The sequence below is a fragment of the Rhinatrema bivittatum genome, chromosome 5 (assembly GCF_901001135.1).
Source record: "Rhinatrema bivittatum chromosome 5, aRhiBiv1.1, whole genome shotgun sequence".
In the NCBI taxonomy this organism is placed as follows: Eukaryota; Metazoa; Chordata; class Amphibia; order Gymnophiona; family Rhinatrematidae; genus Rhinatrema; species Rhinatrema bivittatum.
In genome coordinates this window covers 66,363,078-66,390,283 of record NC_042619.1, presented here as the reverse complement: position 1 = coordinate 66,390,283, position 27,206 = coordinate 66,363,078, and the positions used below count along the sequence as shown (strand labels likewise).

Genomic DNA, 27,206 nt, shown 5'->3' with positions numbered 1-27,206 from the left:
GAGTACTGAGCTGAGGATGCCCGAGCAAAGCACCAAACGCACCCAAAGACACAAAAACTGGGGTGAAAATTTGGTTAAAAAGGGCATCCTGAACCCTGATGGGTCGGTGGAAGGCTGTTGGTACATTAATTGGCAAATAAGTTGCGTAGGACAGACTGGCCGAAGATGGAATCTTGTCTGCCAGCCTTGTCTAAGCAATAATGCGCTGCAAAGGTATGGAGAGAGCTCCAGGTAGCAGTTTTACAAATGTCAGTAAGTGGCACCGAGCGGAATTGCGCTACTGAGGTCGCCATGGCCCTAATAGAGTGTGCTTTGACACGGTCTTGGAATGGAATGCCTGCCTGTTGATAGCTAACCAGGAAGAAAGGGTCTGCTTTCCCACAGTTTTACCCAATTTGATGGTATCAAAAGAGACAAACAATTGAGTGGACTTTCTGTGGGCAGCTGTACGGTCTAGGTAGAAGGCTAGAGCACGTTTACAGTCGAGAGTATGCAGAGCCTGTTCTCCTGGATTTGAATGGGGCCTGGGAAAGAAGGTGGATAGTATAATGGATTGATTAATATGAAACTCCGATACTACCTTAGGCAAAAACTTAGGGTGAGTGGGGAGTACTACCCTGTCATGCAGAAGTTTAGTGTAAGGTGGGTAGGTTACAAATGCCTGTAACTCACTAACTCTGCGAGCGGATGTGATCGCCAGAAGAAAAATCACCTTCCAGGTGAGACAGCAGAGATCACAGGATTGGAGAGGCTCAAACAGCAGTTTCATGAGCCGCCCCAAGATCACGTTAATGTCCCAAGAAGGGGGCCGGAAGGCGCAATGGAGGTTTTAGGTGCAGAAAGCCCCTCAAAAAGCATGTTACCAGGGGTTGTACCGATATGGAGACATCTCAGACACCTTTATGGCAGGCGACCACCGCACTGACATGCACCCTGATAGAGGAAGTTTTCAGGCCTGACTCTGACGGGTGCCAGAGATAGTGAAGAAACTTCGCTGTGGAACAAGTGAAGGGGTCGATGGACATGGAAGTACACCATACCGTAAACCTGTTCCATTTATAGCAATGAGACTTTCTTGTGGAAGGCTTTCGAAAAGCTACCAGGACACGGGAAACCGGCTCTCAAAGTTTAAGAGGTTGAAGAATTAACCTTTCAACATCCAGGCAGTCAGAGATAGGGCCTGGAGGTTGGGCTGGCGAAGGCATCCATTGTTCTGAGTGATCAGAAGCGGATCCTTCCCCAGAGGAATATGTCTGCGAATTGATAGGTCCTGAAGTATTGGAAACCACACCTGGCGTGGCCAGTGAGGGGCTATCAGAATCATCAAACCCCTGTCCTTTCACAACTTCACGAGAGTCTTCAAGATGAGTGGAAGTGGAGGGTATGCATAAAGGAGACCGCTGGTCCATGAAAGGGAGAAAGCGTCTCCTGGATGCAAGTGTTGGCTGCGAGTGAGAGAGTAGAAGTTTTCTACTTTGCAGTTGTGGATTGACGCAAAGAGGTCTATGTGAGGGTTACCCCAGCGTTGGAATATTGAGTCCGCTACTGTGGGATTGAGGGACCACTCGGTCGGTTGAAAAGTGCGACTCAGCTTGTCTGCCAACACATTGTCCACTCCCGGCAAGTAGGTGGCCCTGACGCACATCCAGTGGGAAAGGGCCTCCGCCCATATCTGTGCAGCTTCCTGACACAGGAGGTAGGAGCCCGTTCCCCCTTGCTTGTTGATGTACCATGTGGCCACCTGGTTGTCAGTTTGAATCAGGATGACCTTGTTGGTGAGGTAATCCTGAAAGACCCTGAGAGCATATCTGATTGCACAAAGCTCTAGGAAATGTATCTGGTGTTTGGCTTCCTCTGGAGACCAGATGCCCTGAGTTTGCAGATTTGCAACATGTGCACCCTAGCCGAGGTTGGAGGCGTCTGTTGTCAAGGTTATTTGAGGTTCTGCAACCTGAAATGGAAGGCCTTGAAGAATATTGGATTGGTTTATCCACCAAGCCAGTGATAAGCGGAGCTGATTGGTGATGTGGACAATAGTGGACATTGGCTGAGAAGACCGAATCCACTGCGATTTTAGAGTCCACTGCATGACTCTCATGGCAAGACAGGCCATCAGAGTAACATGCACCGAGGCGGCCATATGACCCAGTAAGATCAGAAAGTGACATGCTGTTGAGTGTTGCCGAGACTGCAGTTGATGGGCCAGAGAAGCGAGAGTAAAAGGCCAATCCTGGGGTAGGAAGGCTTTCGCTTTTAAAGTGTCCAAGTCGGCCCCTATGAACGATAGGGTTTGAGATGGAACAAGCCTGGATTTCGGGTAGTTTATGAGGAACCTTAGGGAGATCAGGGTATGCAAAGTGAGTCGCAGGGACATCAGCACAGTTTGATGAGTGGGAGCCCTGATCAACCAATCGTCGAGATGGGGTAGACGTGGACACTTTGAGTCCTGAGATAGACTGCTACCACAACAAGACCTTGGTGAAGACTCGTGGGACAGATGCTAGGCTGAATGGCAACACTCGATACTGGAAGCTGTTTGGGCCTACTAGGAACCGCAGGAATCTGCGATGTGACGGAGTGATTGAGATGTGCGTGTAAGCGTCCTGGAGGTCTAGAGATCAGAGCCAGTCTTTCCTTTGCAGAAGGGGAAGTAGAGAACCCAAGGTCACCATCTTGAACTTCTCTCTTTGTAGGTATTTGTTTAAGGCGCGAGGGTCCAGTATTAGACGAACACCACCTGACTTTTTTGGGATTAGAAAATACCGGGAATAGAATCCCTGACTCTGCTGGGAGAAGGGTACTGGTTCTATTGCCTGGGACTCGAGGAGGATGGAAACTTCCTGATCGAGCAGGTGAGAGTGGTCGGATGTTCCACACGTCAACCGAGGTGGGGAATCCGGAGAAACGGTGAGGAAGTTGAGGTGATAACTTTGAGTCACTACAGCTAGTACCCACTGATCTGTCATGATTGTGAGCCACATGCTGCTAAAGTGGCACAATCGACCTCCTACTGGTACGTAAGGGAGAGGAGGCTGGGCACTGCTCTCCAGGAAGGAGTCAAAATCCGGATGCTGGGCCCGGATGTAGGCCTGGCTGTATCTATTGGGTCCAAGGTTGTCTGGATTGGCCTTTTTGGTAAGGCCTGGAGGGACGACCTCTGGAAGCTGGAGGGTAATATCTCCTTTGTTTATACGCTGGCCTCTTGGAGTCTCTTCTGAAAGACCCTTTGGAAGAGGACGAGTAATCAGAAGGTACTAAGGAGAGTTGGTGGAGAGTCTCATGGTGGTCCTTGAGCTGTGCCACTGTTTCTTGAATCTTTTCTCCGAAAAGATTATCCCCAGCACAGGGTAAGTCAGCTAACCTATCCTGTACTTCTGGTCTGAGGTCTGAAGACTTGAGCCAGGCCCATCTTTTTGCACTTATTCCTGCTGCAGAGACTCTAGAGGCAGTGTCGAAGATGTCGTATGCAGCACGGACCTCATGTTTGCCAGCATCTAGACCTTTTGGAGCAAGGGTATGAAGCTGGTCTTGAAACTGTTCCGGTACAGCTTCAGAAAAATCTTGGATCTTTTTAAACAGGTCCCTATTGTACTGTGTACTGGTAGGAAGCAATGCGAGAAAATAGCATTGAACCATAAAAAACACGTCTGCCCAATGCATCCAGGGACTTTTGTTCTTTTCCTGGAGGTATAGAAGAATGAGGTTTGGACCGTCTTGCTCTTTTCTGGGCTGACTCCACAACCACTGAGTGATGATCTAACTAAGATCGTTGAAAGCCAGGAGCAGACTGTACTAAGTAAGTAGCATCTGTCTTGCGATTGACAGGTGGTACAGAACCTGGATGCTCCCAATTTCTTTTCAATGGATCAATAAGGATCTCATGTACTGGAATATACATGATTTCCTTAGGGGCATCAATGAACTGGAGTACTTCCAGCATCTTGTGCCTGGAGTCCTCTTCTGTCTGAAGCTGAAATGGAATTGTTTCAGACATCTCCTTTATAAAATTAATGAAAGACAAGTCTTCTGGAGGAAAACGCCTTCTTTCATCAGAAGGAGAGGGCTGTGAAGGTAGATCATCAGTGTCCTGGGACATGTCATTGGTCCAGGGATCATAAGGCTCGTCACCAGCTCCCATGGGATCATCAGATGGGAGAAACGGTGCTAATCCTGAAGGTCCAGGCCTAGGCACCGAAGGCATCGATAGTATTGGAGATGGCACCGAAGGCATCAAAGGAATCGGAGATGGCACCGAAGGCATTGATGGAGGCATTGAAGGCATTTATGGAAGCACCGATGGAATCGGTGACATCAATGGACGCATTGGTGGCAGTACTCCGGAAGGAGACTTTCATTGTAAATTGTAAATTGTTTTCTCTGGTTATGACCTTCTTGTTTTCTCTATCCTTCCTACTGCCTATTGGTTTACCCCCCGCCCAGTTACATTCTCCTTGTTGAAATGTATTTTCCAAGCTTTCAGTTATTATGTGAACCGGTATGATGTCCCCACTAATACCGGTATATAAAAGCTTCCAAATAAATAAATAAATAAATAAATAAATAAATAAATAAATAAGGTGGAATGGAGATCGGTTTTTCTTCTTCATCTGACGATAAGGGTATTGGTGTGGAAGGAATCGGGGCCACCAGTTCCCTCGGATCCACCGGTGGAAAGGCACCGATTAAAGCGTCCATTTTGGCCAGCAGCGGTGCAAGAGCCGATGGTATCGGGTCGGTGACCGGTTCAGGAACCGGCACCAGTATCAATGGAGGTTTGAACCTCTGGAGTGCTTTCCCGATGGCCTCTTGGATCATCCGATCCAATTCCTTGCAGAAACCTGGAGCGTAGAGCCCCGGTTCTGGAGTAGGAGGCAGCACTGGCGTAGCCAGAGGGTCCACCGGTGACAGTGGAGTCGTGGCTCCTGGCACCTGTCCAGGTGGGGAACGCCTCGGTGACCCAGACACAGAAGAGGATGGGGGCCTTTTCTGGATGGGATTTCTTTGTCGGTGGCTCAGACGATGTCGATGCCAAGGACTTGCTTGTATTGGTGGCCTGAGCTTTTCGATGGCAGTGTTGACGTTTTTCACGATGATCTCCCCGGTCCTTTTCCCGCGTAGAGACAGAAGGAGTTGACAACAGCAGAGTTGTCGAAGCCAGTCGGGCAGCAGCTATTTCACGGTGCTGGCACGACGTCGACAGCACTGGTTCGGACAACATCGAAGCTATCGATGGAGTCAGGGTTTTAGACTGAAAGAGAAGTTCCATCTTCTCCAACCGAGCCTTGAGACGTTTTGGTGTCATTTGGGCACATTTGATGCAAGTTAGGACATCATGGTCGGACCCCAAACACATCACGCAGACCGTATGAGGGTTTGTGATGGACATTGTACGGGTGCAGTCGGGGCACCGACAGAAATCCGACGCCATGGTCTTGACAAAATTTAGCAGCGGTGCGGTTGATGGCCAGTAGGCTGCGAGGGAAAAACTCGATGGGAATCGACTGCAAGCAGGTAAAAAACTTACCGTTCGACCACAGAGTAAAGTTATTGATAAGGGGACCCCTGTGGGGTAAAAATTTTGAAATTTTCTTGAAGTTCTGTGAGGAAAATTCCTGTCAGGAATATCTGAAGAGCTCCTTAACCCGTGTGGCTACTGCTGCGTGGAAAAAGAAGACTGAAGGGGGACCCCTGCTGGATGCAGGGTTGGTGCTATGCTGGGCATTCCCAGTAGGTGCCAGTCAAAGTTCTAGAAACTTTGACAAAAGTTTTCCGTGATTGGGCTCCATCCTGATGATGTCACCCGTATGTGAGGACTACCATCCTGCTTGTCCTGTGAGAAGGCCCGAGACATAACACACAAACATCGTGTGGGTCCGTTATGGACATAGTCCTCGGACACTCGGGCACTTACATAAACTGGTCGCCATATTGAAAAATATAGGCGGCGCACGGTCGGTGGCCGTCGGGCACCAAGAAGTACACCGTCGGGAACTGAATGCAAAAACGTGGCAATAACTTACCAATGACGGAGGAGTTCAGTGCACGATGGGGGACCCTGGTGACAGGGGAAATAAGAAGAAAAAGTCTGAATATTCCATGAGAAAAAGTGTGAGAGAAATCTCTCAGAGCTCCTAGATCCGCGAGGCAACTGCTAGGCGGAAAAAAAGAGACTGAAAGGGGACCCCGTGTGGCCACAGGGTTAGTGGCATGCTGGGCATGCTCAGTGTGCCAGTCAACGTTCTAGAACCTTTGACAAAAGTGTTCCGTGACAGGGCTCCATCTGATGATGTCACCCATCTGTGAGGACTACCATCCTGCTTGTCCTGGGATAATAAAAAGTATAAAGAAGTCAGTATGTCTGCTAGAATCTGATTTTGAGCATAAAGGTGCTAAAAGCAAAATAAATATGTTTTAATTAAATGAATATTCAGAAAATTGCCAAGTGGACAAGTTATCCAGCTAAGGCTAGCCAAATAACTTGTCACAGATATTCAGCAGAACAAGTCTCCTGCTGAATAGACTCACCTAAAGTTATTATCTAGATAACCTTACCCACATAACTTTAAACCAAAAGTTCTTAACTGGGGTCCCATGGATAGACTTCATGGGGTCCATGAACTAGGTGCAAAAAAAATTTGCATTCACATGTTTATATGCATTTTTCTGGGGAGGGGAATAAATAGCTTTCATCAGATTCTCAAATGAATCTGTGGCCCAAAAAATGCTAAGAGCCACCTAATCAGCTATATTCTGAAAACAGCCAGAAAGGTTTACAGTTATCTGGATAAGGTTACCTGGATAAGTTAATCCCTACTCAGCTATATTCAGAGTATAGCCTGGTAAGTGAAAAAAAAAAACATCTGGATCTTCAGGCCCAATTTCAGAACCCCAAAATACTTAATGAAATGAACGAGCGATCCCCATCCCCTAACTCTCAAAATTAAAAAGAAAATGATGTAAACAACAGTAACTTGAGACTGGCTCCCCCTTCTTCCACAATATTTAAAGCAAAGTCACTGAGTTCCCTCTTGCCATCTAACCCACTGTCCACACCCACACATAACTTCTGCCACACTCTTCCCAACTCCCGGACCCCTCTAAATCCCAGTCAGGAGCGCAGTAGAGTCTTACCCTCTCCCAGACACTTCTGATGTTGCTCTCACAGCAAAATTTTATGTGTACACTAACAACATTGCTGTCAGAGCAACAAGAGCATGTGTACAGGTACAGGCAAGACTTGTGCAATGCTTGTCAAGACCCTCAAGTGTACAAGTGGTGTTACAAAAAACAACTCTTTATTATTTACATATAAGAACTTTTCATACCTGCACTCCCAGTATCTTCCATGCTGGTATCTATACTAGTATAATGCTCCAGTTTAGCCATAAGTTCAATTTCTATCTGGTAAAGGTTGTGATCTCGAATGGCATTTTCAATATCTTCAGTAAACAGAATTTGTTCTGCCAAACAAAGTATCTAATACAAGAGGAATAAATAGCAAAAGGAATCTATATACAATTGTGTGCTGTCTTACTTTATACATCATTAAGTGTTTTCAGAAAAACATGGTTAATAATGAAAGCTAAACTACTACTTCAAGGAAAATCAAAAATACTAAAATTTAATGCAGCATTTTCTAAGAATTGCTATATATATACTTTACAAACTAAATGGCTACTATGGTATGCTAAAGCATTACCATCAGCATCACATATTATTTAGCTTGGTAATAACAGTATTATAATACTTAGGCACAGACATTGACATATAATCAGAAATAACTACCTTATCTGATCATTTCCTTTTCTTTTCCTGTCTTTAGTGAAGACAGATTAATCCACATCAGTGGGTTATACACCTCTACTAGCAGATGGAGATGGAGCAAAGCTGACGTCATGGTATATATACCCCTGCACTGACATCAGCCTGCCAGTATTCTCTGCAAAAGCCAACTGTTAGACGCCCTGGCCCTCCTTGAGTCGGGCCGGGTCCCCTCACCTATGGGGGCAGGAAGCCCACTCCAGCGTCCCCCACCACTGCCCCATGCCAGTTCGCCACCACTGCAGCCTGCTCGCGGCGCTCCCAACACCACTGATGCCACGGTGATCCCTGGGCTAGATTTAAAGGACCAACGGCGGGAAAGCTCCCCGTGGCCCGGGATGATGACGTCAGGCAAGGCAGATATAAATACCCTGCCTTGCCACCTCCTCTTCACCTCGGCAACAGGTCCAGCTCCTGGTGAGTGCGTGTTGTCTGCATCCTGATCCCGCGTTCCTGTGTTTCTTCTGCCCCCTGCTCCAGATCCTGCTCCAGCTCTAGTCCTGTTCAAGCTCCTGCTTCCATCCAGGTCCTCCTCGTCCTTGCTTCCTTGGATTTGCCACTGCTTGTCTCCTGGTTTCTGCTCGTCCGCTGCCTGCCCTGATCTTCAGCCTGGTTCTACGTTTCTGCTTGTCCGCTGCCTGCCCTGATCTTCAGCCTGGTCCTACATTTCTGCGTGTCCGCTGCCTGCCCTGACCTTCAGCCTGGTCCTATGTCTCTGCTTGTTCGCTGCCTGCCTCGACCCTTGATACATCTGACAAATCTTCTGCCTGCCATTTGCGAGACCCGCGCCTAAGTCCTGCCGGCCCCAGCACCCAAGGGTTCAACCCGCGTCGTGGGCTGGTATACGCGAAGGTCCTGTTGGGTTCTCTCTCCCGGAACTGCCTCCCGATGATGAGTCCCACCAGGGGCCACCCCTTGGTGGTGGCAACAACCTTGTCTCAGCACAAGGGTCCATCTTCCTTACACCAACTGTGGACAGACTAACAATATTTGATTATAACTATCAACAGACAAGCACTCAAGCAGTCAGTTAACAGCGAACACTGAGCTCTGACAAGGGGATTGAAAACTGTTACTTACCAGTCACCCCCGGAAACTCAGCCACTCAGAAGGGCATTAAGACCACAGACTGGCAGCCAAGGGCGAGAAGGTGGATTAACCTGTCTTCACTAAAGAAAAGAAAATTATCAGGTAAGTAGTAATTTCTAATTTCTTAGCATTTAAACAGGTTAATTCACACCAGTGGGATGAACCAAAGCTATTCCCAAATAGGGCGGGAGGCTGCCCTCAGTCCAACCCAAACTGCATGCTCAAAGGCTCCCTCCTGGGTCTGCACAATCAGGCAGCAATACACTAATACAGTCCTCCCAAACAAGTCGCTTTCCCCACCCCACCCTCTCTTTCAGTTTGGCCTACATAATGCACACCCCACCAACAACAAAAATCCCTCATCATGGACCTAACTGAAGAATTTAAAGGCCACATCCTATGTCTCACAGAGACCTAGATATGGAAAGGTGATACTATCACCTTTACCCAGTTCTACCACCAGATTGCCAGGTGCATCATACACCTCAGTCCATGGGCCATGGTGGGGGGGGGGGGGGGGATGGTAGCTGGCATCTATCAATCCCTGATGTTTGACCAGGCCATAACCAAGCAAGCAGGCAAGTCAGACTGCCTTGTCTTGAAAGTGCAAAGAGACGAGGGACCTAAACTTATCCTAACCTACCACCAATCAGATAATCAGCTGATTCTTTCCTCCAGCTCTTAGAACTCCTGTATGACCCTGTATGTCCAGAGGCAACCCATGCAGATGGAAGACGTGGAGGGCGAACAACAGAGCTAGCTCGGGAGCACACGGGAGTTTGGGTAAGGGCACAAAGTGGGCCATTTTAGAAAAGCGGTCGACTGTGTCCCAAATCACTGTGTTCCCCAGAGAGGAGGGTAGGTCCACAATAAAGTCGGTCCTATATGTGTCCAGGGTTCCGTGGGTACTGGGAGTGGCCGTAGTAATCCCCAGGGAGCTCCGACTAAGGGTTTTTGCTTAGCGCAGGTGGGGCACAAGCTGACGTATGTGCGAACGTCTCTGCGCACGTTGGGCCACCAGTAGTAGCGATTCAAAAGTTCCAGGGTTCTCTCTCTTCCGGCATGACCTCCTGTTAGGGAGTCGTGGGCCCAAGTTAGCACTTTCTTGCGTAAGCATTTGGGCACAATGGTTCGGTCTTGGGACTGGATGGTTCTTGTGGTTACGTGGACCTTGGCCGGATCCAAGATAAACTGAGGGTCAATGTCCTCTTCCGGTTCAGAGAGCCTCGACAGGGCATCCGCTCTGACATTCTTGCTAGCTGGACGATAGTGAAGGGGGAAATTGAATCGACTTAAGAAGAGCGAACACCTAGCCTGTCGAGGGTTCAGTCTTTGTGCTTGCGAGAGGAATTCGAGGTTTTTGTGATCGGTGTAGACTGTAATGGGGTGGAGTGCTCCCTCTAGCCACTGTCTCCATTCCTCGAAGGCTAGTTTAATTGCTAGGAGCTCCTTGTCTCCTATGCTATAGTTACATTCAGCGGGTGTAAATTTCTTAGAGTAAAAGGAGCAAGGTAGTAGTTGTGCCCCAGGCGAGTGCTGACTGAGTACGGCTCCAATGGCGAGGTTAGAGGCATCCACCTCCACTATGAATGGACGCTGGGGATCAGGATGGCGCAGGCAGGTGTCAGCAAGGAAAGCTTGTTTGAGGTTTTCAAAAGCTTGGATAGCTACGTCTGGCCAAGTCTTAGCATCCGCTCCCTTGCGAGTTAATGCTGTGAGGGGAGCCACTAGGCGTGAATAATGAGGGATAAAATGCCTGTAGAAGTTGGCAACCCCCAAAAATCGTTGCAAAGCTTTAAGTCCTGTGGGCTGGGGCCAATTGATGATGGCGGAAACCTTTTCTGGGTCCATCTGAAACCCGGTTGAGGATACTATATATCCCAAGAATGGCAAGGACTAACAGTCAAACATGCATTTTTCCAGTTTGGCATACAAGTGATTATCCTTAAGGACTTGAAGTACCCAACGAACATGTCTATGGTGGGATTCTAGGTCCTTGGAGTAGATGAGGACATCATCGAGATATACGATAACATAAGAATTTAACATCTCCCTTAGTACCTCGTTCATGAGGTTTTGGAAGATGGCCGGAGCATTGCATAGTCCAAAAGGCATTACCCTATATTCATAATGCCCGTCTCTGGTATTGAAGGCCGTCTTCCATTCGTCGCCGGGGCGAACACGGACCAAGTTGTAGGCCCCCCTAAGGTCGAGTTTGGTATACCACTTGGCTCCTTGTATCCTGTGCAATAGTTCTGAGATTAACGGAAGGGGATAGCGATCCTTCCTAATGATGGCGTTCAAACCCCGGTAGTCTATGCATAGTCAGAGGGACCCATCTTTTTTGGCAACGAAAAAGAAGCCCGCTCCGGCCGGTGAGCGAGAGGGGCGAATGAACCCCTTAGCTAGGTTTTCCGTAATATACCGTGACATAGCTTGAGTTTCCGGGAGCGAAAGGGGGTACACGCGACCCCGAGGAGGGGTTTTTCCAGGCAGTAAGTCGATAGCGCAGTCAAAGGGTCGATGTTGAAGAAGTAACTCTGCTTTCTCCTTAGAAAACACCTCAGCTAAGTCTCTATAGGGTGCAGGCAGTAGTACCGCAGTATTGAGCAACGAGACTTGACGTGGCTGAGTCCTTTAAGGCAATGAGTAAGGCAGAACGGACTCCACTGCGCAAGTTGAAGGGTGTCCCACTGGATGACTGGGGAGTGACGCTGAAGCCAGGGTAACCCGAGGACTATGGGGTGCACAGCTTTCTCCAGCACGAGGAGCGTTATCTCCTCAGAATGAAGAATTCCAGTCTGGAGCGTCAGAGGTGTAGTAGATTCAGAGATGGTTCCAGGAAGCATGGTGCCGTGAATCGAGGCGACACATAGTGGCGGGCATTGGGGTGTTGTGGGCAAGTCTAACTGCTGTACCAAGTCCCGTACAATAAAATTCCCTTCTGCTCCTGAATCAATGAATGCCAGGGTGTGAAAAGTACCCTTCGGGGTATATCAAGGTTACTGGAACTGTGCATCGAGGAGCTGAACCAGCATAGCCTAGGAGTAGCCCCTCAGAACCTCCTAGACTCAGGCGTTTTCCGGACGTTCCTTGCATCATGCGAGGAAATGCCCCTTGCCGCCACAGTAGAGGCAAAGTCCTTGGGTGCGGCGCCTTGTCCTTTCTTCTAGCGAGAGAGGGGAGCGGCCTACTTGCATAGGCTCTTCCGAGGCGGGAGCGGCAGCGAGCGTTTTGGGCGGAGATCTGGGAGGGCCCAGTTTAGAAGACGTGGAGGTGAAGGCTACAGGCTTGCGGGACGAACACCCTTCCTTCGCCCGTTGCTGGAGTCTCCGGTCAACTCGACCCGCCAAATCGATGAGGTCGTTCAGGTCATCAGGGATATCCCTAGCAGCTAGCTCGTCCTTGATCAGACTTGCTAGGCCTTTGAAAAAGATACCCTTTAGACTGTCCACATGCCAGCCCACCTCTATGGCAAGCATGCGAAACTCAATGGCGTACTCCGCCAAGGAGCGGTAACCCTGCCGTAGCTGTAGCAGGTCAGAGGAGGCGGTAGCCAGACGGGCGGGATCATCGAAGGTCTGGCGCAGGTTTAAAACAAATTGTTCCAAATTGTGCAAGAGGGGGTCGCCGAGCTCCCACATGGGAGAGGCCCAGTCGAGCGCCTTTCCGTCGAGAAGGGAGAAGATATAGGCGACTTTAACAGAGTCTGAAGGAAACTGAGCAGGCAGGAGCGAGAAACGGACGTAGCACTGGTTGAGGAAACCCCGGCAGGCTGTGCTACTCCCGGAAAAGCGAGTTGGAGCAGGGAGCTGTGTAATCACTGCTAAGCTTGCAGCAGGTGTTGAAGGTGGAGCGGGAGGCGGCTCCGAAGTGCTGGCGTTCAGTCGACTGGTAACTGTTCCACGGAGGCGGTCGGCGCCTCAAGACACTGTTGCTGCTGCTGTAGTCGCTGTGCCATGCCAGGAATAGCCTGCAAGCTAGGCCTCTCCACCGGGTCCATGGCCTTGCAAACTGTTGCGTACAGGCGGAGCTGTGGACCCTTGGGCCGGCCTGGAGTTTGTTAAAGGGAGGCCGGGAGGCGGAGCTGGGGAGGAGTAGCAGAAGACTTCACCCACGCGGAGCGGTACCCTCCAGGAGGCGCCCGTAGGGACCGACCGCGGAGACTAAGGCGTGAGAAGTTCGGGAGTGGCTGGTACAAACTGGAACAAGAGCAAAGGACAACCAGCAACTGGAGTTCAGAGTCTATGGTAGTCCACGAGCAGGGCCAGGGGCCGGATGGAGAATCGGGCCCAGGCTGGCAACGGAGGCAGGCGAGCGTGCCAGGCCTAGAACTCAAGGTCCAGCAGGCCCAAGGTAGGGGCTGAAGGCCAGCAGGAAAGTCAGGAGCAATCTGGGGTCGAAACCCAGGAATCAGCAGCAAGACTGGAGTCCAAAGTCAGTAGCCAAACCGAGGTCGGGGCAGGTAGCAAGCAGGAGCGTCAGGAACAAGCCGGAGTCGAAAACCAAGAATCAGCAGCAGATTGGAGTCCAAAGTCAGTAGCCAAACCGAGGTCGAGGCAGGTAGCAAGCAGAAGCGTCAGGAACAAGCCGGAGTCGAAAACCAAGAATCAGCAGCAGAACTGGAGTATTAGCAGCAACTCAAGGCACAGAGGAACTGTGTGAACCTCGTTGCAAGGCAAAGTGAGGAAGTCTGGTGTCTGCTTATATACTCTTGCCGATGAGTGACGTCACCTCGGGGGCGGAGCAGCACTTCCGGGTACTGAGGCTTAAGTACCCAGCCCTCGCGCATGCGCGCGAGGCCGGCAAGGTGGGCAGAGTCTGGAAAGGCTTCCGCGGCATCAAAATTTTTTTTGTGAGGCAAGGCCGGAGCCATGTGGCTGGACCTGGGCGAGCCATGGCGTCCCTCTCCATGGACAGGAGGAAGGCAAGAGATCCCGGGCTTGAGTGGAGCAAGACCAGGGCTGAGCGGGGAGTCCTTACGAGGAAGCACAAGGACCACGCGGTCCGGTAGTCCAGAAGCAGGGCGTCCCCCTCCGTGGACCCCGGGAAGGTAAGAGGCCCTGAGCCCGACGGGGGTGGAGGCGGTCAGGACCGCAACAAAATCAGGGCCGCTATCTGCACTTTCAGAGTAGTAAGTGCCAACCACTTAATCAAATCTTCTTGTAACCACTCCAGAATAAGATAAATAGATGCCAGAGTAGATGATACATCCACTCTAAGACTCATACATAGGTCAAGAAGATAGAAAACTTCCAGGTTGACAACAAGGTTCTCCCCACTTCTGCGGAATAATCATGCCTCCTCAGGCAGGCCCTTTCAAGGGCCAAACCGCAAGACAAAAAATGATCAGGATTCTTGATGAGGACTGGAACCCGACGCAGCACATTCTTGCACATTGGCAACTGCCACTGCCTGCCTACCAACAGTCACCAAAGATCCATGTATCAAGGATACAGAGGCTAATCCGAAGCTAACAGTAAAACCAAACCCGAGGATCTTGTCTGGGACTGTGTAAGCGATAGAGTTATGCATTTCCGCTGCTTGCCAACAAGTTCAACACAGGCCACCCCCATCAGGTGACAATGAGCTGGCAAACATTATTTGTCAGTTCTCATTCCCTTGGAACCAGAACGAGGCGACCTGAGTTAATCTGCCTAAAAATTTTCGATACCTGCTACAGGAGGTGCTGAAAGCACAGAAAGATACCGTTCTGACCATAGCAGAAGCAGATCCATATCCAGTTAAACCTGTTGACTCCAGATTCCTCCCTGATGATTTATGTATGCCACCGCAGGGGTGTTGTCAGACAGCACTCTCACTGCTCTCTCTACTAACTGGCCCACAAACTGAAAATGCTACCACTTGAGCCTCCAGTTGATTGATGAAGCTACCCATCTCCTTGGGAGACCACTAACCATCACCACCCGTTCCAGGCAGTGAGCTCCCCATCCATGGAGACTCATATCCGTAGATCCTCCTATCCAGCTGGGAACCTCCAAGTCAATTCTCTTGACCAGATGTTCCCTCATCAGCCACCAGAAGTGAACTTACTTTACCACTGCCCGAAGAAACAGCCTCAGCCGAATCCTGTATTCATGACACTGAGGACTCTAACAAGACAACAGTGCCTCTGCAGTGGAAGCATGTGTACCCTGACCCAAGGGACGGGTGAAAAGTCACTGCCATTGAACCTAGGGTCTGCAGGCATGTCCACACAGAAAGGCAGCTTGCTAAACATAAGTTTCCAATGTGCCCATACACATCTTAAATTCGCAGTACAGCAGGAAAACCTTGCCTCAAGATATACTGAACCAAACTCCCAATAGTATAGATTCTGAGTGGGCTCTAAACTGCTTTTAAACCTATGGAGTATCAGGCCAAGCTCCTGCAGCAACTGAACCACTCTGCAAGATACCATTAGACTCTCAACCCTGGATTTGGCCCTGTCCAGACACAGATGGACTAAGATGCCAACCTTGCAAGGTTCTGCCTTACCACCACCGTGACCTTCGAAAATTTCTGGATGCCACAGCCAAATATAATGTCAAAGCCTGAAACTGGTAATGATGGCCAAGTATTGGAATCTGCAGATAAGCTTCCATTAGATCTAAGGAAGTGAGAAACTCTCCCTTCTGCACCGCCATTACAGCTTACAAGGTTTCCATCTTGAAATGGGCCATTCTTAGAAACTTGTTGACCCACTTCAGATCCAAAATTGAACAAAAGGATCCTGCTTTTATTTTTTTTTAGTGAAATCACAAAATAAACAGAACAGCCCATTCCTTACTAAACCTCTGGTACCAGAACTATCACTTTCAATGCAACAAACCACTGCAACACAGCCAGGACTCTCTATTTGTTCCACCTGAACATTTACAAACACCACAGTGGATCCTCGGACAGGATAAAATCCCCATGATGTGCTCCCAGGCCCCATTCTGTGATCCCAGGACAGGAAAGAATCCCCATGCAGGGACACATAATCAATGCCACAGCCTCTGAAGAAAAATAAAAAAGATGACACATGCTGCTCCACAGACACTGCAGACACTGCTAAGGCTGAACTGCCTCTGCGGGAGAGAGCAAGGCCTGCACATCAGAATGGCCACCATTCCTACCCACCTGATCCATGGGAAGTGCAAAAAAGATGGCCGAACCCATCTTGGAGCTTGACTCATGGCTAAACAATTCACCCCAAGCAGGTTAGCAGAACGAGGCACCAGGACAAATAAGTTATTCTATCACATCCGGCACTGTCAGGCGATAGACGAAGAGCCCGGCCCTAAGCCAGTTATCTGCATAACTAATATGGTACCATTCCTGCCATGATGCACCCCTGCCCCAGCAGAAAATTATAATTCAGTCCAACTCATGGGCACTGCTTTACCTCCTCAGGGATCCTCAGACTGAGGCATTGCTGATCATTTGACTCGCCAGACCAAATTAAGGCTGTAAGCTGTCCTTCTTCTTTGACACTACAGAAAAAATAGCGAAAGCCATCTCTCAGCAAGCTGCGAAATCAAGGAAGAAGACCAGATGCTCTTACGCGGCAACATGCCAAGAGAGGCCACCCAGCAGAAGTCGCTCAAACACTCAGCCGCTTGAGAGTACAGTGCCACATCCCATGCACTGCTGAAGCCATTATATTTCCCCTGATCCAGGCTCTCCAAGACTCAGTCACTGCCAGGGAAGGGGATTAGCAACTCCCAATCGCTGTCTAAACTACTGGTAGCAGAGTTCTCCAGGCCTGAGCTCAGTGAGTACTCAATGCTTTTTTAACATCTTTATATGATCAAGGGCCTTGCGGTACCCTAAGGTCTTCTGTTTGGGTCCACCTCCCAAATAGCCCTGGGGCAAGAGAGAGAGCACTCGGGGTGGGGAAACCGAGAGCAGACTGGGGAGAGGTAAAAAGTACAAGTCCCAACCTCAGTCAGAAACAGACCTGTATGCTATCTCAATATCAGTCCATCTCAACTAAGGGAGGGAATTTAGCACTATCACCTCAGGAGTGATTCCCAAACAAGTCATCAACCTCAGGGCACTGCTTGATTCAGGGAGAAAAGACTGGCCTTTCACCGCAGAAGTTGCTCAGCTTCTAATCTTCTTCATCCAGTTTATGCAGGCCTCATTCCACAGTAAGGAAAGAATTTCCACCATCTACTGAAGAAGGTGAATACTGGCAGGCTGATGTCAGTGCAAGAGTATATATGAGGTGACATCAGAGAGTCTGTTATTCTCCATCTCCTGGTTGGCGAGCATAACCCACTTGTGTGCACTGGCCTGCCTGAATGAAGAAAAGTATGATATTATCCATTTTATTCTCCATTCCTTTCCTAATAATTCCTAACATTGTTTACTTTTTTGATTGCTGCCACACACTGAGGCAAGGATTTCAATGTATTGTCCACAATGATGACTAGATCCTTTTCCTAAGTAATGACTTAATATGGAACTAACATTGTTTAACTAAAGTTTGCATTATGAGCATCACTTTTCCACATTTAATTTCATCTGCCATATGGATACCCAGTCCAGTCTCAAAAGGTCCTCCTGCAATTTCTCACAATCTGCTTGTGATTTAACAACTCAGAATAAGATTGTGTTGTCTGCAAATCTGATCACCTCACTTGTTGTTACCTTTTCCATATCATTTATAAATATATTGAAAAGCTACAGTCCCAGTAAAGATCCCTTGGGCACGCCACCATTTACCTTCCTCCATTTAGAAAACTGATCATTTAGTCCTAGTTTCTGTTTCCTATCTTCTAACCAGTTCGCAATCAACAATAGGACATTGTCTCCTATCCCAAGACTTTTTAATTTTTTCAGGAGTCTCTCATGAGAATGCCTTCTGAAAATCCAAATATACTATATCTACTGGCTCACCATTCTGCACATGTTTACTAACCCCTTGGAAAAAAGTAGCAGATTGAAGAGGCAAGACTTCCTGTGGAGACAAAGGCTTTGCTCAGTAGCTGGCAGACCACACTGGGCCTAGCTGCATCGACACTTTTCAGATCTCTCTGTACTTCCTTATCTGCACTAAACACACACTGAGCTTGACTGCGTCAGCATTCCTCAGATCTCTGCACTTCCTTATCTTAGGCTCACAGACAGCCCCCACCTCTTCACGAGGAGGTTGCTTGCTTCACCCAGAAACTGGCACAAGGCTATCACGCGCACAGTATAAGATGTAGTAACCAATAGCAATGAAGGCATGCACGCAGCACGCAGGCAGCATGCATTAGCACATAGCAGTATAACCAATAGTATGCTGAATACGCTGTGGAATTCTGTAAACTCTGTATAATAAAAAGAGCACTCGGACTGCGTTCGGGGTGCCTTCCCAAGAACTCTGCCTGACGTGTCTTTTTCCATGTGTCATCCATCACAACATCTTCCCTTGAGTAAATCCATGTTGGCTGATTCCCAATCAACCATGGCTATAAATATGTTCTGTAAGTTTGTTGTTTAGAATAATAATTTAGAATAATTTCTTCAATTTTTTCTGCTACAGATATCATGCTCACTGAGTTACACTGGCCTCCCTCCAATCTTCAAGTACAATAGATGATTTTAATGATAGGTTACAAATTACCAGTTGTAGGTCTGCAATTTAATTTTTCAGTTCTTTCAGAACTCTAGGGAACATGATTTGCTAGTCTTTACTTTGTCAATTGGCCCTATTACATCTTCCGGGTTCATTGTGATTTGTTTCAGTTACTCCAAATTATGATCATTAAATAACTGTGCAGGAAATGGTATTGTCCCAACATCCTCTTCTGTAAACTCTGAAGCAAAGAATTCATTTAGTCTTTAAGAACATAAGAAATTGCCATACTGGGTCAGAGCAAGGGTCCATCAAGCCCAGCATCCTGTTTCCAAGTGGCCAAACCAGGCTACACGTAACTGACAAGTACCCAAACACTAAGTAGATCCCATTCTACTGATGCCAGTAATAGCAGAGGCTATTCCCTAAGTCAACTTGATTAACAGCAGTTAATAGACTTTTCCTCCAAGAACTTATCCAAACCGTTTTTAAACCCAGCTACACTAACTGCACTAACCAGATCCTCTGGCAACAAATTCCAGAGCTTAATTGTGTGTCTTTCATTTACGGCCTTGTCATTCCTAAATGCCCCTTTGTCAATCAGCTAACAGTCCAACAGACTCCCTTCACAGGCTTCCTGTTTCAGATGTATTCCTGTTTCAGATGTATTCTATGAAAAGCTGCTTTCCAAATTCTTTTTGCTTGCTTTATCAATGTTTTGCATCTTACTTGTCAGCGCTTATGTTTTTTCCTATTTTCTTCATTTGGATTCTTTTTTTCCATTTTTTGAAAGACATTCTTTTGGCTACAATAGCATCTTTCACATCATTGTTTAGCCATGCCAACAGTCGTTTGGCATTCCTTCCACTTTTTCTAATTCATGGAATGCATTTTGTTTGGGTTTCCAAGATGGTATTTTGTAACAATGTCCATGCTTGTTGTAAATTCTTAATCTGTGCAACTGAATTATTTAGTTATTTTTCTAATTTTTCTCATTTAATCAAAGTCTCCCTTCTGAAATCAAGAGCAGTTGTTTTTCTTAATGTCCTCCCCTCCAGTTAGTAAGTCAAATTTGATCACATTGTGATCACTGTTGCCAAGTGGTCCCACTATTGTTACCTCTCACACTAAATCCTGCATTCCAGTAAGAAGTAGGTCTAAAATAGCTTCCCCACTTGTCGGTTCCTGGACCAGCTTCTCCATGAAGTAGTCATTTATTTCATTTAGAAACTTTACCTCGCTAGCATGCCCTAATGTGACATTTAGTCAGTCAATATTGGAATAATTAGAATCTCTCATTACTACTATGTTACCAAATTTGTTAGCTTCCCTAATTTCTGTTAGCATTTCATTGTCTGTCTATTCATTTTAGTCCGGCAGACAATAGCATACTCTGACCACTATACTGTTACCCACTATTGTGACCGCAACCTACATGTCCTGATATGGGTGCGGACGCTAGCTCATGGGAGAACGTGAGCCCCTGAACCACGGCACGACTCAGAGAGGAGCCCAGAGCCACACCATGGGAGGTGAGCAAATGCAAGCACGGGCGGAGCAGGAACAAGCAGGACTGGAACTAAGGCAAGGAACTTGGAACAGGAACCAGGCAGAATCAGCCCTCCACTGGACCTACATGCACCAAGGAGACCTAGCAACACAATGCTGGTCTCAGGAGTAGCCCTCCGACCACTCGAAAGCCCTTTCGGACCCACCGCTTGGGAACGATGAGTGCAGGAGGCTGAAGGCAGGAACAAGACGAAGACTTGGAACTTGGAAGGACTCAGATGAGGACTTGGAACTTGGAAGGAGTCAGACAAAGACTTGGAAGGAGTCAGACGAAGACTTGGACACTCAGAAGACTCAGACAAGGATTCAGGTTACTCTGAAGACTCGGACAAGGATTCAGGTTAATCAGAAGGTCTCAGGCAAGGTTTCAGGACTCAGGCGAAAGTACCGTGTGAGAACTGCATTGCAGTGCACCCTACATAGCCACCCATGGCTGGTCACGGACCACGCTGAGCATGAAGCAGACTCCAGGCGAAGTAGTGGAACTTGAGACTGGAACACGTTGAAGATTCAAAAGAGGCCTGCACCGGGGCATGCCCTACACAGCCGCCTGTGGCTGGTCGCGGACCACGCTGAAGCGGAGCAGGTTCTGGCAGAGTCTTGGGCATGGAAGGAAGCAGGCAAGGAACTCCAAAGACCAGGACAGGATTCAAGCCTCAGGATTCAAGCCTCAGGATTCAAGACTCAGAACTTTAAAAACAAGGGTCTTCCGGATACTTGTGCTGCAAACGAGAAGAAGGCCTTGTACCACGAAGCGCCCTACACAGCCCCCCTGGGCTGGTCATGGACCACGACGGTGGCACTCCGGGAAAGGTGGACGCAGGAAACTGGGAACTGGTTGCAGAGGTGAAGACGAAGGCATCAGGACGAAGACATCAGGAACACGGAACATCTGGAACATCAGGACTCGGGAATGGAACCACAGAACATCAGGACATCGAACAGGTGACGAAGAAGCTCTGACGAAGAAAGAGACCAGGAACATCAGGACGAGGAGACCAGAAACATGGAACGAAGTGCCATCTAGACAAGTGAAGACCATGGAGGACTTTGACCCGAAGAGGAACACAGACAACTGTGGATTCTGGATCAAAGGCCTCGAGGAACAGGAACTGAGCCCTTAAATAGGGCTGAAGCAGGAAGTGGAGTGAAGAGGAATTCCGGTGGGGCTGCGGGCTTTTCCCACCACTGGCCCTTTAAATAGAATGAAGAGGCGTGCGCCGGCGCCTAGAGGAGGGCCCAGGGAGGAGCAGGACCACGGACAGCGGTGTCCCTGCTGCGAAGAACACAGAAGCAGGCCCCGGCAGTGGCACTAGGCGGCGAATAAAAGGCCGCAGGATGACGTCGCAGTGGCAGCGGCTTCCCTTACCACTCAGGAAGAAGGAGCCAGCGGCCACCCGCCACAAAGAAGGAATCGGCAGCAGCAGCTTCAGGGCCGCACTGAAGATGAACGTCGATGGCCTGTAGGCCGCAAACAAGCAAAGTCCCAGCGGTGGCACTAAGCTGCGGCAGAAGGATGGCTGCAGCCCAGTCTGGGAGCGGCCCGGCCCGCAGGAAGGGGCGCGGTAGCGTCAGGCCAGCCTGGGGTAAGTGAAGGCCTGCTCGCTGGATGGACTCCGCGAACAGGATCATAACACCCACCAGAGATTTAATTTATACAAATTCAACAGTGCATTTAGTCTCCTGCAAGATCTTTATCCTATTTATTTATTTATTTATTAAAGGCTTTTCTATACCGAATTTCTTGATACAAATCAAATCAGCTCGGTTTACATCAAACAATTAGGAACTATAACCAACCAAACAGTAAATACAATTTGAAGGAGAGTAAAGTTACATTATAACAAGGATGTATAACTTGGAGGAGGAAGAATAAGAGGGGGACGAGAGATTAAGATATACATTGGGGTATGCGAAGGTGCAGGTAGAATACCTCATGATAAATTTGTAAACATTCTCTTAAAAATTTATATATACGGTTTAGCATTTGTAAAGTGCATAGTTGCTAGAACATATTTGATGCTATGCCATCCCTAACATATAGTGCTACCACCTCCCCAAACCAATTTGATCCACACTATCATTACAATATGATTTGTTCCATCCCTTCTCTCCCATAAGCAGAGGGAGATTTGCTGAGCTGTGTCAATCCTCAAAAAGCGGAGTCCTGCCTGATCTTGCCTCTCTCCTTGTGCTGAGCTATAACAGGTCTCGCAACCCCTCCTATCTCCCTCCCCCTCTCCTCCCAGCAGTAATCAGATGGCAGTGACACCTGTTGGGCATTTTGTTTCTGAAAAAAGGATCAACATCTGTAGCCAAGAAGAAAAGAGACAGGAGCAAATCAGATATGGATATCAAGGTGCCACTGGAGGAATCCTCTGTGGCTGTACATGCGCACACTAGGTCCACTGAATTTGGGAGGAGGGGGTCGGCAATGCACCCCTTCTTCCCAAACTACGTTCATGAGTGGGATTCAATCTGCACTTTAACAAATTCAACACCAAAGCAAGTAATTGCAAAAATTGTACTACTCTAAGTAGTTGTTCCAACTTGGCTCTGACAAACCAGTTACCCAGATAAGGATGTACTAGTATGCCATCTCTGAGCCAAAAAAAGTCACCACTATCACCATGACCTTAGAGAAGGATTGCGGTACAGTGGAAGCACTCTTAACTGAATGGAAGAGCTCTAAATTGAAAATGACTCCCTTTTGCTACAAATTATAGATAACTCTGATGCTCTCTTCTGTGAGAACAAGGGTTGAGAGAAACTCTTCTTTGCTGACCGCTATTATGACCAAACACAAAGGGGTAGATTTTATAAATTTACGCGTGCGCATACTTTTGTTTGCGCACCGCGCATATCTTATAAAATCCGGGGTCGGCGCGCGCAAGGGGGTGCACATTTGTGCAACCTGCGCGCCGAGCCCGGTGCGCGCTGCCTGTTCCCTCCGAGGCCGCTCCGAAATCGGAGCGGCCTCGGAGGGAACTTTCCTTCCGCCTCCCCTCACCTTCCCCTCCCTTCCCCTACCTAACCCACCCCCCGGCCCTATCTAAAACCCCCCTACCTTTGTTGGCAGATTTACGCCTGCCAGAGGCAGGCGTAAATCTGCGTGCGCCAGCGGGCTGCTGGCGCGCCATCACCCGACCCAGGGGCTGGTCCGGAGGCCTCGACCACACCCCCAAGCCGGCGTCACGCCCCCGACACGCCTCCTGCCCCACCCCGAAATTCACGCCGCCCACCCGGCACGCCCCCTTTGCAAAGCCCTGGGACTTACGTGCGTCCCGGGGCTTGCGCGCGCCGCCGAGCCTATGCAAAATAGGCTCGGCGCGCACAGGGGCCTTTTAAGAGGGTTACACGCACAACTTATGCGCGTAACCCTTTAAAATCCGGCCCAAAGTCTCCATATGAAAATGAGACTCCTTGAAGCAATAACTGACCTCACTAAGGTCCAGAATGGCCCTGAAATTGCCTTCCTCTTCAGAAAAGTAAGTGGAATACCTTCCTCGGCCCTCTTCATCGGCCAGAACCTGAACTCCTGCTCCCAATTGCAGCATCCTTTGTAAGGTTCACTCTGTTGCTGCAGTTTTTGCCTTCAACCAACAAGGGGATACAAAGAAAGCATGTGAAATTGGAAAGGCCAACTCCAAAGCACAGCCATTTTGAATGACATCCAGCACCCACTGGTCTACTGTAATGTGGGTCCACACCAAATAAAATTTTGATAAGCCTTCTGCCCACCAGAATCACCACTCGGTCCTCACTGAACTTGCTCTATCTTGAGAATTTCCTTTCTATTCTTGAAAGGACTGACTCTTTGTGGCCCCTCAGGATTTGTAAAACTGGAAATTTTATACAGAACAGTAATATCTGAATTCTTTGAATCAGTACTAATGTACACTTCCCTTGGCTGCCTTACAGTGCTTATCCTCTGCTAATCTCTGAGGCTTTACTTCTCCCAGATCCTTCACCAAGTCTTGGAAGAGTAGACTGAGACATTTTTAGCTACCAGTACCTCCACTATAGTAGTCTCTGAATCGTGATGATCATAGTCATGGCCTTGGCCAAGGCCCTAATAAAATCATACTGTAAGTCTGCCAGGAAAGTGTTATGCCTGTCGGTCGCAGACGGCTGCAACCTCTCATGCTCACCTCTTTTTTCCCTGCACCATCAACTCTGGGAAGAATGGCGGTCTCTGCTAATCACCGCCAATCTCTCCGGCGTTCCCGGGACGTGGGCGCTGCCGACTGCCATCTTGGATCCGGAATTACTTAGGCGTGTGCGCAAGGGCCTCCTTTGAACATGTCTTGGCAGGAACCTCAGGGGCGTCCCCTCCCGATGACGTCTATCCACCTGTATATTTAATCTGACCAGCCCTTGCCTTCTTCGAGTTAGCAAAGAGTTCCATCTTGCTGAATCCACCTCATTCAAGGACTTCCCGTTCCTGACTTTGGTCTTGGCATCTAACGCTCTGAGTTCCCGCTCCTCGGGGGCTCCCCTGCGTTCCCGGCTATCCACTCCTTGGAGGGCCTTCCTGCCTGACTACTGCTAGACCTTCTTCTCAGTTCTCTCTTTCTCACCAGGAACCATCTATTGTGAGTACCTCTACTGACTTCTACTATACGAACTGTATTAAGGATTCTCCGCGGTGTACCCCGTGCCTCGGGCCACTGCCGCCTTTCTCCAATAGAAGCTATTCAACTTTCCTGCACTGCAGAGCATCGACACATCAACTAAGGGAGCCACTTCCGGGTTCCGGCATCTCTACCAGTTCTTCAACATCTATTGTACAGATATCCTCGGCTTACCCCGCTCCATGGGCCACTACCGGATCTGTATTCCTGAGGTGTCTACACTCGTCAGAGGGGATCCCCAGCGTACCCCGCTCCGCGGGTCACTACCAGATCTTCTCACCTGTGGCTTTGTTCTGGGTATTCCCCATTGCTCCGGATTGTACTATTACATCTCTATCTCTGTGGACATTACCTTTTCCTTCCTCTCTAATAAAGTCTCTACTTCTAGCTGTGTCCCACACCACTGAGACTACGCCTGTTGACGGTGAAGCTCACAGGGCTCCTCCCTGTGGGCGGAGTCACCTCTCACCTCAGCCCAGGGTTCACATTCCTACAAAAAATATAACAGAAAGTTTCATCCAGTTCCATCCAAGCCAACTCACTAGACTCATATGAGCTCCAATCCCATTCAGGGCATCCAGAAGCTGTTGTGCCAAATATCCACCACAAACTAAACTTGCAAGGCTAACGCCAATGTCTCAAAGGCCTGTTTAAGCAGAGATTCACTTTTCCTGTCTTGAGTCTCTTACAGCTATACACCTTCCACAAGGACCAAGGTGGCTACCGTAGGAGTCCATAATATATATACTCTTGATTCTTAGGCAGAAAGAGAAAGCTTTCTTATCGCTTTTCCCACCTTCAGATCAGAGTCAAGGATTTCCCTCCCTGTGGAGGTTTCTTGCAGCCGTACAGAAAGGAATCCCCAATCTGCTGATCAGATATCTTAAAGGATTTCAGCACTTGGAAAAGGAGACTAACCCTTTTTTTTAAACAGCCAGAGACAAAGGTCTCCTCAGTATCTCCTGAGAGAATTTCTCCATCCACCTCTTCTGAGACCTCCAACAGACTGTTCTCTAGGGGTGAACATGCAGCAAAATGGATTCTCTACATACAAAATTGATGCTTGGCCTGTATTTTAGAGAAGCCAGATGCAGGGATGATGAATTTTACTGATCAGGCAGCATACGTGACTGGCTTATCTGATCTGCTAGGACACACTGTTTACAGGGACCTCTTGCAAAGAAAGAAGTCTTTTCTCTGTAAACACAGAGAGAATCTAAAACAATAAAAGCCCTGCAAGTGTGTGGAAAACAGACCTTCAAAAATGCCTGGCAATTAAGTCCTCCAATCAGTGGGGAAAGCTTTATCAGTCCAGTTATCACCGGACCCATGTCAGCTCCCAGCTGCTCACAAATGACCCTGGGGGGGGGGGAGGGGGGGAGAGGGGGTATCAAGCTGTCCAAAGTGAGGAAGAAGAACCAATCACATTGCTATTCCTGTATCTACTTTAATATGCATTGGCTCACTGAGAAATGTCTATCCTGGCTCTGAACAGCAGGGATGTAATGGCTCAGGGCTTGGCCATCAAGATCCATTCGCACCATCAAGAAGACACAGAGTCACTGCTCTCAGCCCCTCCCTGCAACCAAGCTGATGGAGGAGATCCCATATCCTGGAGGGTACTGCATGTAAGAAAAGTCTCCTGCCCTGTTACCTCATGGCCAAGAGCTGAACTTTCCTAGTTCCTCTCCAGGCTCAGTAAGGTACTAAGACAAACAACATATGATATCCAGTCACAAAGACAGCCTTCATAAAGGAAAATTGGTTCTTACCTGCTAATTTTCGTTCCTGGTATACCACAGATCAGTCCAGATGCATGGTTTTGCCTCCCTACCAGCAGATGGAAACAGAAAAGAAAAGCTTTACTGACACTGATACTTAATTTAGTGTGCCACCTGCATTCTTTAGGTACTGACTTGTTCCCAAGCCAAGATGAGATCAAATTTAACAAACTAACTTCACCCCCCAACAGACGAGCAGGGGAAAGGTGGAACCCCTAAACTGGAGCCCTTTTTGCCACTAAAGGGGAATGAAACACTCGAACCACAACAGGTAAAATAATTACTCCATATTTACACACAAAGAAAGATCGGTCTTTCCAGATAGGGTGGGGCTCTGGACTGATCTGAGGTATTCCAGAAATGAAAATTAGCAAGTAAAACCAATTTTCCTTTCCTGTTCATACTCCAGATTAAATCAGATGCATGGGATGTACCCAAGCTCCCCTAAACTGGGAAGGAAAGCAAAAGACCAGCTTATAGCACAATCTCCCCAAAACAAGCCTCTTCCAACACCCAAACATCCAGTCAATAATGCCTGGTGAAAGTGTGTAGTGGAGACCAAGTGACTACCCAACAATTCTCGTACAGGTAAACTAAATGGCACTCTGATTAGGAGGCCGCTTGCACCCTCATAGAGAGTGCCCGCAACTCCCTCATGAATCAGTTGTCCTTTACAAATATATGCTGACACAACTGCCTCCTGCAGTCCCTGTGCAATTGTAGCTTTGGAAGCCTTACAGCCTTTCTTCACTCCACTAA

At 48.4% G+C, this 27,206-nt stretch overlaps 1 protein-coding gene across 1 annotated transcript in view; it reads right to left on the bottom strand.

Annotated features, from left to right (window-relative positions):
- Positions 1–27,206, bottom strand: part of DYNC2H1 (dynein cytoplasmic 2 heavy chain 1) — a 1,848,033-nt gene that overhangs the window by 1,313,341 nt on the left and 507,486 nt on the right. Inside the window, exon 31 of the mRNA XM_029602426.1 lies at positions 7,326–7,476. Within this exon, the coding sequence (XP_029458286.1) occupies positions 7,326–7,476 (151 nt within the window). The remainder of the gene's footprint in view (positions 1–7,325; positions 7,477–27,206) is intronic.